We start from the raw sequence: 18,600 nt of genomic DNA, 5'->3' as shown, positions 1-18,600 counted from the left end.
ACATGCTAGCAATGTAAAGATAAATTTGCTATTTTTGAAAATTCATAAGAGTATTTATATTGTTTATTATTAATATATTTGGAGTTCACACTTTTATATAGATGAAATTGATGTGTCGTATGATATCCTAGCAACTAAACAAAATATTATTGCCTAGAGACATTTTTAAAATGAAAAAGAGAAATTATGAGTCTAACATAAAAATTTACCTGTAAGTTATTATCTTAGGTACATAATATTTTTAAATCAAAATATGCTATTTAATGATAATAATAGTATAAATTCTATAACTTATAATTTTATTAACAATATCAATTAAATGATGAATTTTTTATATTACTTATATTAGATACATAATTAGGTGTACATCAAATAAAGAAATTAGTCCATTTTAATTAAAAGAGAGTTCGAATATTAAAATTATATTTACTATCAATTTTAAGGTCTAAGAGTTAAAACATATATAGTTTACATTAAAATTATAAGAATATGATTGTTGTCTAAAATTTGTCATATCTTATTAATTTTAAAGTTTTTATATTTTATTTTTAACAAACAATAATAATAATGAACCTAAGGTAATTGAGAAAAGCATTTTAATATTTAAAAAACAACATAAAAACTATTTGATTTAGAATAAGGTATACCTGTAAGTGCAAATGTGTTATTTAAACTCTTATTATAACATCTTTTTTGTAAATTATGTATATTTATTGACTTTTTAGAAAATCAAGATTTGATACTAAAAATAATTTTACTCAATATCCCTTAAATAAACTTGATTGGTTATTACATTGAGCGCTAATATTTCTTGACTGTTTTATATCTTTTTTTGAGAACATTTATAATTTAATATTCTCTAATTAGTAAATAAGTACATATAATTTTATTTTATAATAAAAGTATACACTTTTATTATAAAATAAAATTACAAAATGATTTATATTGTATAAATAAGTTCATGTTAAAAACAAAAGTAAGCGATGAAGAGAAAGCATTATATATTTGTTTTATTTCAACAAAAAAAATTTAAAAATTTAAAATTTCAATAATAAATAGATGAAAAGATAGAGTTTAAATGATTTCAAGGATGATAGATTGCCTTAGAAATTCATAACATTGAAGATAAAGATCTACTACCACAAAAGCTAATAAAAACTTTAGAAAAAGCACAAAGTAGAAAAGAAGGAAAATACAAAATTTAATCTCATTGTAATAGAAGATGATCATCTATAGTTGAAAAAATTTTAAAAAGTAGAAGACAATACAAAAAAAAAAAATGAATGAAGTTGATGACTAAACACTAGAAGACTTGAGGAAAAAATTTCTAAATAGAAAAATCAAAATAAAAAAGATTAGATATTTATTCTCTATTGAACTTCACTTTAAAATTTTTGTTATATTTTTTTCTTTTTAAATTTTAATTTACATTTTCAATTTAATTTAATATTGTGATAATTATTTCAAATTTATTATTATTATAAAAAATACTAAAATTATTATATTATATTATAATTATAATTTAATTAACAATCACGCGTAGAGCACGTGTGTGTATATATTTGCTGAACACAGATGATGTATATTGAGTGTTGACACGCATTTGCACATGCACACCATTCACACTTTCCGCTACGATAAACCATGGAAATAGAGCTTTTATATATATATATATATATATATATATTTGTTTAACTCGTTTGTATTTTCATGAAGAGTTGGAGACAAAGAGGGAAGGATGGAGTAGTCAGGATTTAAACATGCCAAGGACTGGTTTATGATGCTTGGGAAAATTTTGTAGAATTAATTACATTTATAATACTTTCCAATGTTCATTTGATAATGTGGTCGATTGTTTTCATTTTCGGGGAAGCAAAGATGGAGACATCTGTGTGGTTGAAGTAAAGAAAATGGAGATCGGCCATTGGAACAAGAGGCTACACCTGGGTACATCCATTGCATCACTAGAGTTCTGTCCTGGTCAAAGGTAAGTTTCGGTGAAACAAGTACTATTTTGGCTAATCATTGCCAAGGCAAATAATCTGGTGTTTGGTTTTTCCAAATACTGTTTCTAGATTGCTGTAGTCATGTAATCAACTTTAAAAGATCATGGATCCCTTGACCTTTCCAGATTGAGTGCGTCTCATCAAACAAAGATGACCGTGGTTGTTATTACCGTAGCAATGACTGAGAGATGCTTCGAGTGGGGTTTTATGCCTGCTTGGTAGTTTTTTGTTTTTTTTGTTTTTAGCAACTGCTTGGCAGTTTAGATACAGAAAGTTACTATATTTTATTTAAAAGCTTATCTGCTTATGTTGTTTTTACTTTGTTTAACAACATGTTTATATGGATTTTCTGAAAAGCAATTAATTTAAAATCGAGCTTTTGTTGTCATTCTCCCCAACTACATGAGATGGGCATATATCAATTTTGCTTTGCCAGTCTCTAGGTGATGTCACTTTTAGATTATTGTGGTGTTTTTTGGGTCTTCAATAAACACCATTATCTGTGCTGGCACTCTCTAGTCTCCTCTCTGGATCACAATTTTAACCTTACCTAAATGAACTTAAGGCAATCTTTTCAATCTATGTTATTACTGATCCTATTGATTTATCTTTGGTTGGAAGCATATTTTATTAAATAAGTGGGTTTGATCCTTTTGCTGTTTCTCTTTTTAGTTATATTTTTATTTGAGTGTTATTATTATTTTTTTTATGTTTGTTAGGGTTAGTCTGGTTTGAAGCCATCGATGAAATTAATTACAGTTGGTATTCATTTATATACAAGCTTTTTGTTGTTACCATACATTTTAGTGTAGATCATACATGTCATTCTCCATGCCTTAAAGATATTGCGCACACCATTGGACCAAGGGTTCAGCACAAATTTTAAAGATTTCATTTGATAATTGGTTTGGTACATTTTGTTTATTCCGTGTGCTTGAATTTTAGCCTCTTTTTGGCTTTTTCACCCTCGAAACAATGTCTTAGTCTACATTCAACCAACTAGCCATGCAATGGATTTATAATCTTTATCTCCGAAATTTACTTATCTATCAAAGTCCCAAGATGTGTAGAGTTACATCTTGAGAGGGCACCCTGGACTGTATAATACCTGGTTCAGCGGCTTGATTTCCCTTATTGTTGCTTTGTTGCAGGGTTGTGTTTACAACTTCTAGTCAGTGGGGAGCTATGGTAACAAAATTAAATGTTCCTGCAGACTGGAAAGGTATTCCTCTCTCTCTCTCTCTCACACACACACACACATTCACACGCTTACGCATGTGGGCACACACAGATGCATGTGAACAATGTCAAGCGATACAAGAATGATGATCTTATTATTTTCATGTCCAGAGTGGCAGATCTATTTGCTGCTTTTAGGACTATTTTTGGCATCAGCAGTTGCATTTTACATATTCTTTCAGAATTCTGATTTATTTTGGGACTTCCCTCTTGCAAGAGAACAACAAACAAGACCAAAGATAGATTCACTTTTAGGGGATGCACAGTCAGATGATCCAAATGTGTGGAATGCATTCGGACTTTTAGATATGTGAGCATTTGTTTGATTCAATCAATTTGGAGATACCACCGAAGTACAAATCATTGTGTGCCAAGTAACTTGCTTGCATTCAACTATTTTTGTTTTTATCAATCGAACGTTTCACTAAAATAACTTATTTAGTATTTGTTGTTATACCCTTGAATTATACAGAAGAGGGTCTTTGCTAATAATACCTTGAAGATTTATCACATTCATAGTCAGTTACAGTCTTTAAGCGATGATAATTTTTATAGTTCAACTACATATGTTCAATTATAGTTTTAGTACAGAACACGGACCAAAGAATCCTAAGCAAAACCCCAATTCCATGCTTAGAAAGGACCAGTCCACTACATGTCGATCTTCCAGTTTTTTCCTGCACTACCGCTGAACTTCACAGCATTGGAACTATCAGCTAGGGGTGGTCCAAAGAGCTTAGTGCCAAGAAAGCTGGATGCACTTAAGCTTTGTAGCTGAGTACTCATTCGAACTTTCCCAGTAATTTTGTTATAGGACAAGTTCAGGTGACTCAAGAAGGTGAGGTAAGAGATGGAGGGATTTCACCAGAAATGTTGTTTGTTGATAAATCAACTCATTCTAATGATTCCATTGCACCAATGTTGTCAGGGACGGTTCCAACCAAAAGATTATGTGAGAAATTCAATGATTGCAAGCCTACAAGACTTGTCACCTCCTCAGGGATCTCACCTGATAAATTGTTATCTGAAAGGTCCATTGTTTTAACTAGTTTAAGGGTAGTGCTATAATCCACCACCCTTCCTTTCATCACAAGTAATATATCCTCAAAAAAGCTTCCCTTAGACTTTTTTATAAAATATCTTGTCATCGGATTTATTTCTCAAGGCCATGCAATTGAGATTGTTGATATAGCTCGGAATATTTCCTGATAATTTGTTGAGGGAAAGGTCCAGGATTTGAAGAGATGATAGGGCACAATTTAGGTATAGTACCATTAAACTTGTTTGTCCGAAGGCTGAAGATGATTAATTTTGATAACTTGTCTCCCATCCATGGTGGTATATATCCGGAGAGTTGATTAGCAGCAAAGTCAACAGTAAGCAATTCACTGCATTTTTTTAGAAAGGAGGGTACTTCACCAACTAGAATGTTGTTGCGTATGTGTAATGATTGAAGAAAAGTGAAAGTTCCCATGGAACTTGGAATCTTACCACTGAAATTGTTGTCACATAATTTTATGGCCACCAACCTTGGAAACATCTTCCAACAGTCAGGTATTTCTCCTGATAAAAAATTATTGCCAAGATTTAGAACTTCCAATTTCATTGGCTCATTGATTTTGTAGCACAAGAAATGAGAGGTAGATCCTGACATGGAATTGTTAGAAAGATCTATAGCAGTCACATTGGATGAAAGACGAGGTAGTGGACCTCTGAAGTTATTTGAGCTAAGGTCAATCACAGCAGAAGGATGAAACATTGTGAGTAAATCAGGAATGCTACCTTGGAATTGGTTTCGAGAGATATTCAGGTAGTACTGATTGGAAGACAAGTTCCAAAACCAAGTGGGAATTTGAATTTCTCCGAAATCATTGTTGCTAAGATCCAAGTTACTTAAATACTTCAAATCTATCATGGAAGGATTCAACTTACCACGCAACTTCAACCCTACACGTGCTTGAGCTTCAGCATTTGATGCAAACACACCCTGAGAACTCCCAAGTTGGAGCTTGATAACATGGCCAGTTACATTGTCACAGACAATTCCATCCCATTTGCAGCAATCTCCATCATGGGTCCAAGCAGCTAACCGGTTTGAAGGATCTTTGAGATCTTGCTTAAACCTCAAAAGAGCTTGTCTCTTACTCTGAATGCAAGTGATGCTATGGTTTCTGGCGGAAAAGCCAAGTTTAAAAGTTTCTAGACATAGCAACATTAGCAAGGTAATTGTCACAGAACCCATGACCCCACCGATCTTCAAGCAAATCTATAAGAAAAAAAAGCTTTAAAAAACATATATTTTGCTTATGAAGATTTTGTTATCACTGGAAAGTATTTTAAATTCCTTTTTGGTGCATTAATGCATCATTGATTCGCTTTATAGCAAAGATTTCCAGTGTTTCAATCAAATGAGAAATTTCCAAGGAACATCTGTATCCTTGACTGTTTCTTGTGGAACACTTTGCTATGCTATTAGCCCCACTGAGACTCAATGGTTAACATGTTGGAAGTCTAGATAATAATAAGAGTGATAATGAGAGAGAGGCACCTTTTCCTTGACATTTATAATTAATACGAACGTAAGTTTGATGTTATTTTCTTTGAAAATTTGCAGATGGAGAAAGCAATAGACTCTATGTTAAATTCTCTTCCATGTTAATAATAGTAGAAGAACATGAGCATTACTCACAGCTGCAACTTTCTTTTCTTAAGCATAATTAGCAAAAGTATTTCAGTCTCCTTATACATGATTTAAAATGCGTGTATTTAACTTATATACATACAACTATTAGCTTCGGTGTGACATTTTAGACATGTACTCCTTTTTAATCGAAGACCTTTTGATTTGATACTATTTGCTTTCACATTATAGTAACTTTTCAATAAGAATATATTTTCTGATTTTTTTGAGAATTTTTTTGGAAATAAAAAAGATACAATAAAGAGAGAGATCTCTCACAAATTCAAACTCAAGATAGCAACCAAAACAGACAAGTAAAGAACCCAAACGCAAAACCAGAACAGCTATGTTGCGCCTGAAGCAATAATCACAACAATACAGAAGCAATAGACAACAATCAATAATCAAATACGCAGGAAAAATAAAGCACACCAAGATTTACGTGGAAAACCCTCCAGTGTAGAGGGAAAAAACCACGGGCCACCAGAAAAATCTTCACTATCAAATAATAGTTATACAAAGTTCTTCTCTAGCTAAAACTAGAGCTAATCAACAACTAGAGAAACAATTGGAGAAATCTCACCAAATAAGTGACTCAACAAATACACCCTGGATTTGTTTCTAGAGAGCTTCAAACCCGATCTTCACCGTTCAGAATGTAGAACTCTGAATCATAAACCTCCTGACAAGGTTCCAACTCAATCGGACCACGGATTGACTTCCGTTCAACCAACTCTCCCTTCTCCTTTTTCTCTCTCTGCTTTTCCTGGCTTTTCTTCTTTCTCTGCTTGGTTTTCGACACACACACAAAACAACCCCACCTCTTTTTTTATTAAGTAGCTAGGGCTCTGTGTAAAATAAAAGATCAAGGCCCATGGCCTTTACTTGGTCCAAAACCACTTACATGGGACTGGACCCCATTTTCCTAACAATCTCCCCCTCCAGCCCCATTAGGAGGAGATTCATCACCATAGCAATTTCATTTGGAACTTACCTTGGCCAGGGAACTCATTCCGGCCAAGTTATTGCAAAGCTCAAGCTTTTCCCTGGGAAGTATCTTAGTCAACATATCTGCCACATTTTTATCAGTATGGACTTTCTTCAATAGCATCTGCTGTTCTTCAATCACTGAACGTAACCAATGATATCTAACATCAATGTGCTTTGTTCTAGCATGGTACATGGTATTCTTACTCAAATCTAAAGCACTCTGGCTATCACAAAATACCACATACTCTTTCTGATTCAACCCTAATTCAAGAAGAAAACGTTTCATCCAAAGCATTTCTTTACATGCTTCAGTTGCTGCAATATACTCAGCCTCTGTAGTTGACAAAGCAACACACTTCTGCAACTTAGACTGCCAAGATACAGCTCCTCCTGCAAAAGTAAACAAATACCCTGAAGTAGATTTCCTACCATCAAGATCGCCTGCCATGTCAGCATCAGTAAACCCTTCTAGAACTGGTTGTGAAACTCCATAAGTCAAGCACATTTTTGAGGTACCCCTCAAATATCTAAAAATCCATTTCACTGCTTCCCAGTGAACCTTCCCTGGATTAGAAAGAAATCTGCTCACTACACCAACTGCATGAGCAATGTCAGGCCTTGTACAAACCATAAGATACATTAAAGAACCGACTGCAGAAGAATAAGGAATACTAGACATAGCTAGTTGCTCTTCCTTAGACACTGGACAAGATTTCTTACTTAGATGAAAATGGTTGGCAAGTGAACTGCTAACTGATTTAGCATGTTGCATGTTGAATCTACCAAGCACTCGTTCAACATACTTTTCCTGTGACAACCACAGCTTTCCAGCTCTCCTATCTCGGATAATGTCCATACCAAGAATCTGCTTTGCTGGACCTAAATCCTTCATATCAAAGGACTTAGACAATTGTTCTTTCAACCTGCAAACCATACTAGCATCTTGTCCTACAATCAACATATCATCAACATATAATAATAGGATAATGAAGTTACCATTAGGGAATTGTTTAATATACACACAAGAATCTGCTGCTGTTCTTTTATAGCTATGACTCATCATAAAAGAATCAAACTTCTTGTACCACTGTCACGGAGCTTGTTTCAAGCCATACAAGCTTTTCTTCAATTTGCAAACTAAGTGCTCTTTCCCTTTCACTTCAAAACCCTCAGGCTGATTCATATAAATGTCCTCCTGCAAATCACCATGCAAAAATGCAGTTTTAACATCAAGTTGCTCAAGCTCAAGATTCAAACTAGCTGCCAATCCCAGTACCACTCGAATAGAACTCATTTTTACAACTGGAGCAAAAATCTCATCAAAATCGATGCCTGGTTTCTGAGAAAAACCTTTTACTACCAATCGAGCTTTGTACCTCACTAGTTTGTCACCATCCTTTTTCAACTTGAACACCCATTTATTCTTTAATGGCCTCTTCCCTGTTGGAAGTTTAACAAGATCATAAGTACCATTCTTTCGCAATGACTCCATCTCTTCTTTCATTGCTTTTAACCAGTGCTCTCTATCCGGAGTAGCCTGCACATCTTGAAAGTTTTCTGGCTCCCCTTCACTGGTAACTAAAATAAAATCTGAACTTGGATACCTGGTAGATGGCCTGCGCTTTCTAGTAGATCTCCTGAGCTGAGACTCTACATCACTTGATGCTGAAGGTAGCTCCCCCTGCTCAACACTCTCAGGTAGAGAGGATTGCTCCCCCTGCTCAAAACTAATAGCATCTGGCTCATCACCAACTATGGTTGGCTCATTCATATCCCCAAGTTCTGTTTCTAGCTCATTTTCACCATCTGTGGCTCTTTCCTGTGAAATCCCTGTCGGTGTTGAAACATCACACTCAACAGTAACTCGTGTAGTCTTCTCATTTTTTTCAAGATCTGTTATGGTTTCTTTTTCATGAAAGACCACATCTCTGCTTCTGACTGTCTTTCTCTTTACTGGATCCCATACCCTGTAGCCAAATTCCTCATCACCATATCCTACAAACACACACTGTGTAGCTTTACTGTCAAGCTTTGATCTCTGCTCTTTCGGCACATGCATGAATGCTTTACACCCAAAAATTTTCAAGTGAGAGTATGAAGCATCTTTTCCTGTCCACACTCTTTCTGGAATGTCAAAGCCCAAAGGAACTGATGGTGACCTGTTAAGTAAATAACAAGCTGTGTTGACTGCTTCACCCCAGAATGGCTTTGGTAATTTTGCCATCCTCAACATACATCTGACTTTTTCCACAATGGTGCGATTCATTCTTTCAGCTATACCATTATGCTGCGGTGTTCCAGGTTCTGTCCTCTCATGCCTGATCCCATGCTTTGAGCAATACTCTTCAAAGCTTTTAGATGTGTATTCCCCACCATTATCAGTTCGAATACACTTTAAGGGTAACCCTGTCATCCTTTCAACCATGGCATGAAATTTTTGAAAATACTGCAGTACCTGACTTTTATATTTCAACATATACACCCAAATCTTACGTGAAGCATCATCAATAAAAGTAACAAAATATCTGCTACCACCTAATGACTCAACCTCAATGGGACCACATACATCAGAATAAATTAATTCCAATCTATTTTCTTTTCTCTGAGAACTTTTACGAAAAGAAACTCTATGATGCTTACCAAACAAACAATAATCACATGAATCGAGAGACATACCTTTGGTCAAGGGAATGAGAGAGTGCCTTGCCAAAACCTGTAACCCTTTTTCACTCATGTGTGCCAGCCTCCTGTGCCACAAGTTTGCTGAAACATCATTTTCAACGGTATTTACCTGGTTACCGTTCAATTGCATCCATGTCTTATACATTGTGCAGCATAATTTTCCCCTTGCAACTACCATAGATCCTTTGAGAAGCTTCCACTGTCCATTCTTTTGTCGGCTTTCATATCCCTCCTTATCAAGGACATTAATAGCAAGCAAGTTCATTCTCATATCTGGAATGTGTCTGACATCTCTCAAAGTCAACATGCAGCCTGTACTAGTTTGTACAACAATATCACCAATCCCAACAATCTGCGACACACTCTTGTTTCCCATCTTGGTACAACCAAAGTCTCCTGCTTTGTAAGTTGTAAACAACTCTCTCTTAGGAACACAATGATATGCCGCTCCTGTGTCAACTATCCACTCAATGCCGGGATCACTAACATGATTACAATCACCATGTGTACAAATCAAAGTAACTGAATCACTATCTGAATTCACTGCTGCAACATTGCCATCATCTGAACTCTTGCCTTTCTCATCTTTTCGCTCTTGCTTTAAGATTCTACAGTTTCGTTTTATATGACCCGCCTTACCACAATGGAAACACTTCACTTTACCTCTAAACTTAGATTTATGTTTAGACTTACAAGTTGCAATCTTTTTAACAAGCATAACTTTATTCATACCTGTTTTTCTCTCATACAATGCTGCCAATTTTTCCCAAACAATGTGAGCATCTGACTCCTGCGCTACATGATGGAACACGCTGATATCAACCCATTTTCTGATTGTAGCCAGCGTCTTTCTACCTAGCTTCTTCCAGCTTTCATCTTTCATATCTGCTGGTTTAGCCGAATCACCCAATACTGGCTCATACAAATCTTTACAGTATAGATGATCCTCCATCATAGGCTTCCAAATTGAATAATTCGATGCTGTCAATTTTATCATGGAACCTGTATCACCCTCCATGATCTCAAACAGAATTTACTTCTATCCTGGGTTGCTTCTGTATCGATGTCTCAAAATAACCCTCGCTCTGATACCACTTGTTGCGCCTGAAGCAATAATCACAACAATACAGAAGCAATAGACAACAATCAATAATCAAATACGCAGGAAAAATAAAGCACACCAAGATTTACGTGGAAAACCCTCCAGTGTAGAGGGAAAAAACCACGGGCCACCAGAAAAATCTTCACTATCAAATAATAGTTATACAAAGTTCTTCTCTAGCTAAAACTAGAGCTAATCAACAACTAGAGAAACAATTGGAGAAATCTCACCAAATAAGTGACTCAACAAATACACCCTGGATTTGTTTCTAGAGAGCTTCAAACCCGATCTTCACCGTTCAGAATGTAGAACTCTGAATCATAAACCTCCTGACAAGGTTCCAACTCAATCGAACCACGGATTGACTTCCGTTCAACCAACTCTCCCTTCTCCTTTTTCTCTCTCTGCTTTTCCTGGCTTTTCTTCTTTCTCTGCTTGGTTTTCGACACACACACAAAATAACCCCACCTCTTTTTTTATTAAGTAGCTAGGGCTCTGTGTAAAATAAAAGATCAAGGCCCATGGCCTTTACTTGGTCCAAAACCACTTACATGGGACTGGACCCCATTTTCCTAACAAGCTAAACCCCCAAATATAAACTTCCTAGGCTATATAATACATTTCAGGAAACAAAAAAAAAAAAGATTTAATCTTTTTAGTTTAACATATGATATGTGATAAGATCTTGTGCTGCAAAATATGTGCTTGTAATTTCAGCAATAAATGAAACAAAAATATTAGTTCTTATATTATTTTTCATAGAAGAACTAATTTTTAGTCCCAAGTGAAGTGAAGGACTTAATCTCCATCTGGTTCAGCCTCTTGATAATGATTGGCAGAGCTATTTCAGCTGACTGACGCAGGTAATCCACCATATTTAACCCCTCCTCCCCATACATTTTCTGTATGAATCTGAAATTGTAACCGTTGAAATGTTTGTTAACATCGATTGGCCTCTCGATTTCACCATTGATTATCGCTTTCAACAGTTTGGTCGAATTCTCCATAGTCGATCGTTTCCATGCCACCAACATATCACGTACAAACAACTCATCTTCGTGTTTATTCAACATCTTTTCGTAAGGGTCTTTAGGCCATACCTTGAAATGACATGAACCCTCAGAGAAGCAGCAAAAATTAAATACTTCTTGCCCGAGTTCGTCAATTCCACTACTTTGGACTCCTGACAGATTCTTCGGAAGAAATTTATAGCTTGGTGTGATCATATTACTCATGTTTTTGTTTGGTTGCATCTGCTCTTCAGGTTCCGATGATAACTGAGTTAAACTCTCATAGAACTTCAAAACCTCAATGAAGTCATCAACAAAATCTGGGAAGTAATCGACTACCATTCTCTTCAAACCGACCATTGTAATCTTTCCAGTGCCAAAATCGTGTAGGGATTTCAGCAATGTCAAATAATAGTCAGAACTGGTTTCTTTCCTAACTTTTTCACAGAACCCTAATGCTCGAAGCCATGGATCTTTTGTTTTGTTTCTTGGGGTAGATTCAGGGTTAGGTTTTTGAACTGAACTATAAGTTAACCTGATCTTCTTGTTGTTTCTATTGATTTCTCCAACACCCTGATCAGAACCAGGCTCCTTCTTCTTCCTTCTGTTGCTGCTGTCAACTGAATCTATTGATGGAGTTAAACCATCACATAACTTGGAAACATAAAGAAACTCATGAAAAAATCCTGGGTATTTTCGAAGCAAATCTTCCACCAAATCTTGCAAACCGATCGTCGTGATTCTCCCATTGCTGTAGCCATGAAAGTACTCCAACAATGCCAAATATTCATCAGAACTTACCTTTTACTTAACCTTCTCACAAAATGCCCTCATCTTTTACGAAACCATATAGCTACTGGCGTTTTTCTTTCTTTTTCTTTTGGAAAAAAAATGGCTGATTTTTTGTTGCTTTGAACTGATGCCTTAAATAATAAATGAAGCAAACCCCGAGTTTCTTCCTTTTCGAAGTAGGAGCAAGGAAAGAGTTACTTGGAAATTTCCCAAACCTAGTTAGACTAGGAAAGAGTTATTGGAAATCGTCCAATCCTTGTTTAGAGTAGGAAACCGTTGTCTGGAGGGAAAAAACTTCAATGAAGTATTTTTAGGTGAAGCTTTTGAATTTTTTTAAAAAAATAATTTAATAAAAAATTTAAATTGATAGATTGATAGATATAATATGAAAATCAAGAATTATATAAAAAATTATTAAAAATATTATTTATTATTTAAATTTGATAAGTATTTATTTAATTATAAAAATTCTATCAAAATTTTTATTAAAAATATCTATCAAATTTATTAATTTTTTTCAAAATTTATACATTTAATTTATGTGATAAAATCTTATAATTTATCAATTTTAATTTTTTATTTTAATTTTAATTTAATAATTTTTAATAAAAAACATCATAAATTTCATCTAAGTTTTTTTTTTTAATTTGGAAAATATTTAATTATGTTGTTTAATAGGATTTTTTCTTTTTAATTTTTAAATAAAATTTATATTTTATATACTGTAAGTGCACAAATTTTATATATCATCATAAATCATATCATATAACATCATTAATGAATAAGCATAAATTTTTATAAATTTTTAAAATAAATACACAAAATTTTATTTTTTAAACTTTTTGATATATCATATAAAAGAGAAATAATTCTCTCCATTATTTAAAAAATAGTGAAAGTTTACATTACTTTATCTAATGGTGAATATGCACCTTCACCTAAATTTATGTTTAATATTTATTCAAATAATTTTCACCTAAATCTAACTTCGACTGTTGGCTTATATATATATATATATTAGCTTTTTTATTTTCATTTTAATTTTAGGGTAGGAAATTGAAAAAGGAAGAGTTTTATAGTAGTACTTGCTATAATTTCATAGTAAAAAATAAAATTCAATTGAGTTATTTTATTATTTGAAGTAATAAAATAATTTGTTTTAGAAACAATAAGATAAGGGTTAGTATTGGATACTCTATTATATATTGTCAATTAATCATAATACCTAGTAAATGAGTAAAACAAAAAATAATTAGGTCCTTTAAAATAATAATGAGTGAGGCTATCATGGAAATGATTAATAGTTTTTAAAGGATTTGATTACTTTTGTTTTATTCATTAATGTTATTATGTCATCTTAGAGTTGATTAATAATATATATTTAACATTTATATACTATTACTACATCAAATATGAATTCAGAAAGTACTTATTTTAACATTATTAATAATTTTTTTATTATGCTAATGAACTTTGGTTTCGTAGTAAAGGGAAACCCAGAATCTTAACCATTTCTTTAACCAAAGTTTTTCGTTGAATGCTGCAAAATTTAGTCTTTCTGACAAATTTTTGGTATACCAGTTCTGTAGGATGAAAAGAAGGAATTATGTCGGTTCTCCAAGGATGGGACAAAACCATTTTTGTTTTGTACTGTTCAAATGGCTATGCATGCTTTTGTTTGAATTAAAAAATTTACCTTCTGTTATTAATTTACTTTTATGAAACTGTAATGCTTTAATGTGACAGGTGATAAAGCAGTTACTGCTGTTTATGACATAAGCACGTGGAATAAAATTGGGCATAAGATGTTACTCAGAAATCCTGTTTCTATTATGTCCGTTAGCCTGGATGGCAAATATCTTGCTTTGTAAGCATTCAGCATTGCCTTTTGGATTTCTGCTTTCTAGTATTCTGGTTCATATTGGAAATTAGCAAAATGCAGAATCGTTGCTTTTGGTTTGGTTTGGTATAATTTGGTTTGCCTGTTTGCAAATGTCAAATTCCTATAGTTGCAAATGTCAAATTCCTATGGTATTAATTGTCAAATCTATTCCCAAGTAATTTTTTCACCGTAGAATTTCGTGCTTCCTTGGGAACAGCTTTATATATATATATATATATATATATATATATTTAAGAGCTCTATTTCCATGGTTTATTTCCATGGTTTATCATAGCAGATAGTGTGAATCGTTTGTATGTGCAGGGGTGTGCATGTGCAAATGTGTGTCAACACTCAATATACATCATCTGTGTATTTGTTTAACTTGTCTGTATTCTCACTAAGAGAATGGATAGTGACAGATGAAGAGTTAGAGACAAAGAGCGAAGGATGGAGTATTCAGGATTTATACATGCCAAGCACTGGTTTATGATGCTTGGGAAAATTTTGTAGAATTAACTACATTTATAATACTTTTCAATGTATATGTTCATTCGATAAAATTGTTCGATTGTTTTCATTTTACGGGAAGCAAATGTGTGGTTGAAGTAAAGAAAATGGAGATCAGCCATTGGAGCAAGAGGCCACACCTGGGTACATCCATTGCATCACTAGAGTTCTGTCCTGGTCAAAGGTAAGTTTCGGTGAAGCAAGTACTATTTTGGCTAATCATTGCCAAGGCGAATAATCTAGTATTTAGTTTTTCCAAATACTGTTTCTAGATTGCTGTAGTCATGTGATCAACCTTAAAAGATCATGGATCCCTTGACCTTTTCCAGATTGAGTGCATCTCATCAAACAAAGATGACTGTGGTTGTTATTGCCGTAGCAATGACTGAGAGGCTTCAAATGGGGTTTTATGCCTGCTTGGTAGTTTTTTGTTTTTTTTTGTTTTTTGCAACTGCTTGGCAGTTTAGATACAGAAAGTTACTATTTTTTATTTAAAAGCTTATCTGCTTATGTTGTTTTTACTTTGTCTAACATGTTTGTATGGATTTTCTGAAAAGCAATTAATTTAAAATCCTGCTTTTGTTGTCATTCTTCCGACCAAATGAGATGGGTAAATATCAATTTTGCTTTGCCAGTCTCCACGTGATGTCACTTTTAGATTATTGTGGTGTATTTTGGGTCTTCAATAAACACCATTATCTTTGCTGGCACTCTCTAATCTCCTCTCTGGATCACAATTTTAACTTACCTAAATGAACTTGTGGCAATCTTTCAATCTATGTTATTACAGATCCTATTGGTGTATCTTATGTTGGAAGTATATTTTATTAAATAAGTGGGTTTGATCCTTTTGCTGTTTCTTTTTTAGTTATTTTTTTATTTGAGTGTTATTATTATTATTTTTTTTATGTTTGTGAGGGTTAGTTTGGTTTCAAGCCATCAATCAAATTAATTACAGTTGGTATTCTTTTGTATACTAGCTTTTTGTTGGTACCATACATTTTGTTGTAGATCATAAAAATGGGTGGTGAACCCTAAACATGTCAATCTCCATGCCTTAAAGATATTGCACACACTACTGGACCAATGGTTCATCACGAATTTTAAAGACTTCATTTGATAATTGGTTTGGTACCTTTCGTTTATTCCGTGTACTTGAATTTTAGCCTCTTTTTGGCCTTTTCACCCTTGTAGCGTTGTCTTAGTATACATTCAACCAACTAGCCATGCAATGGATTTACAATCTTTATCTCTGAAATTTACTTATCTAAGATGTGTAGAGTTACATCTTGAGATGGCACCCTGGACTATATAATACCTGGTTCAGCTGCTTGATTTCCCTTATTATTGCTTTGTTGCAGGGTTGTGCTTACATCTTCTAGTCAATGGGGAGCTATGGTAACAAAATTAAATGTTCCTGCAGACTGGAAAGGTATTCCTCTCTCTCTCTCTCTCTTTTTCTCTCTCTCTCTCTCTCACACACACACACATTTGCACGCTTGCACGCGTCAACACACACAGATGCATGTGAACAATGTGAAGGGATACAAGAATGATGATCTTATTATTTTCATGTGCAGAGTGGCAGATCTATTTGCTGCTTTTAGGACTATTTTTGGCATCAGCAGTTGCATTTTACATATTCTTTCAGAATTCTAATTCATTTTGGAGCTTCCCTCTTGCAAGAGAACAACGAACAATATTAAAGATGAATTCACTTTTCCAACGCCTGTTGGTTTGAGTGGTTAAGGAGTTCATTCCCCTTAAGTAAGATCTCAGATTTTGAGTTTTGTGAATGGAGAAGATAGACATTGGGAGAGCTTTTCCCTTATGGGGTTCGACCTGGCTCAATTCCGGATTAGTTGGGGCTCAAAGTGGCTATCGCACACTGGAGGGTCTCAGACAAAAAAAAAAAGATAGATTCACTTTTAGGGGATGCACAGTTAGATGATCCAAATGTGTGGAATGCATTCGGTCCTTTAGATATGTGAGCATTTGTTTGATCCAATCAATTTGGAGATACCATCAAAGTACAAATCATCGTGTGCCAAGTAACTTGCTTGTTTTCAACTATATTTGTTTCTATCAATCGAATGTTTCACTAAAATAACTTGTTTAGTATTTGTTTTTAGCCCCTTGAATTATACAGAAAAGAGTCTTTGCTGATAATGCATTGAAGATTTATCACATTCATAGTCAGTTACAGTCTTTAAGCGATGATAATTATCATAGTTCAACTGCATATGTTCAATTATAGTTTTAGTGCAGAACAGGGACCAATACACCAAAGAATCCTAAGCAAAATCCCAATTCCACGCTTTGAAAGGACCAGTCCACTTCATGTCGATCATCCAGGTTTTTTCCTGCACTGGGGCTGAACTTCACAGCATTGGAACTATCAGTTAGGGGTGGTCCAAAGAGCTCAGTGCCAAGAAAGCTGGATACACTTAAGCTTTGTAACTGAGTATTCGTTGTGATTTTCCCAGTAATTTTGTTATAGGACAAGTTTAGGTCTCTCAAGAAAGTGAGGTAAGAGATAGTTGGAGGAATGCACCAGAAATGTTGTTTGTTGATAAATCAACACATTCTAATGATCCCATTGCACCAATGTTGTCAGGAATGGTTCCAACCAAAAGATTATGTGAGAAATTCAATGATTGCAGGCCTACAAGACTTGTCACCTCCTCTGGGATCTCACCTGGTAAGTTGTTATCTTAAAGGTCCATTGTTTTAACTAGTTTAAGGTAGTGCTATAATCCACCACCCTTCCTTTCTTGACAAGTAATATATCCTGAAAAAAGCCTCCCTTAGACGTTTTATAAAATATCTTGTCATCAGATTTATTTCTCGAGGCCATGGCATTGACATTGTTGATGCAGCTCAGAATATCACCTGATAATTTGTTGTGGGAAAGGTCCAGGATCTGAAGAGATGACAGGGCACAAAGTTGTTTTGGTATGGTACCATTAAACTCGTTTGTGTGAAGGCTGAAGATGATTAATTTTGATAACCTTTCTCCCATCCATGGTGTTATATCTCCGGAAAGTTGATTAGCACCAAAGTCAACAGTAAGCAATTCACTGCAATTTTTATAGAGGAGGGTAATTCACCAACTAGACTGTTGTTGCATATGTGTAATGATTGAAGAGAAGTTAAAGTTACCATGGAACTCGGAATCTTACCACCGAAATTGTTGTCACATAATTTTATGGCCACCAACCTTGAAAACATCTTCCAACAGTCAGGTATTTCTCCTGATAAAAGATTATTGCCAAGATTGAGAACTTCCAATTTCATTGGCTCATTCACTTTGTAGCACAAGAAATGACAGGTAGATCCTGACATGGAATTGTTAGAAAGATCTACAGCAGCCACATTAGATGAAAGACGAGGGAGTGGGCCACTGAAATTATATGAGCAGAGATCAATCACGACAGGAGGATGAATCATTGTGAGTAAATCAGGAATGTTACCTTGGAATTGGTTTCGAGAGATATTCAGGTAGGACAGATTGGAAGACAAGTTCCAAAAACAAGTTGGGATTGAAGTTTCTCCGAAATCATTGTCGCTTAGGTCCAAGTAACTTAAATACTTCAAATCTAGCGGAGAAGGATTCAACTTACCACTCAACTTCGATCTTACATATGCTTCGGCTTCAGCATTTGATGCAAACACACTCTGAGAACTCCCAAGTTGGAGCTTGATAA

The 18,600-nt window shown here is 34.4% G+C and overlaps 2 protein-coding genes across 2 annotated transcripts; one reads left to right on the top strand and one right to left on the bottom strand.

Moving 5' to 3' along the window:
* Positions 1 to 4,398: 4,398 nt before the first annotated feature.
* Positions 4,399 to 5,487, bottom strand: LOC111298837 (receptor-like protein EIX1). The gene has a single exon (XM_022893539.2). It carries the CDS (start codon positions 5,485 to 5,487, stop codon positions 4,399 to 4,401), a length of 1,089 nt encoding a protein of 362 aa, XP_022749274.2.
* An 8,426-nt stretch (positions 5,488 to 13,913) lies between these two features.
* Positions 13,914 to 16,924, top strand: LOC149515114 (SEC12-like protein 1). Its single transcript, XM_089742985.1, has 5 exons — positions 13,914 to 13,926; positions 14,248 to 14,368; positions 14,970 to 15,077; positions 16,255 to 16,325; positions 16,474 to 16,924. The coding sequence occupies exons 1-5, from the start codon at positions 13,914 to 13,916 to the stop codon at positions 16,632 to 16,634; spliced, it is 474 nt and encodes a 157-aa protein (XP_089599111.1). The 3' UTR covers positions 16,635 to 16,924.
* The last annotated feature ends 1,676 nt before the right edge of the window (positions 16,925 to 18,600 follow it).

Source organism: Durio zibethinus, chromosome 14 (assembly GCF_047325235.1).
Source record: "Durio zibethinus cultivar Kanyao isolate XHJ-2024 chromosome 14, ASM4732523v1, whole genome shotgun sequence".
Lineage (NCBI taxonomy): Eukaryota > Viridiplantae > Streptophyta > Magnoliopsida > Malvales > Malvaceae > Durio > Durio zibethinus.
Note: the sequence above shows the minus strand (reverse complement) of the source record. Positions and strands in the feature narration are given on the sequence as shown.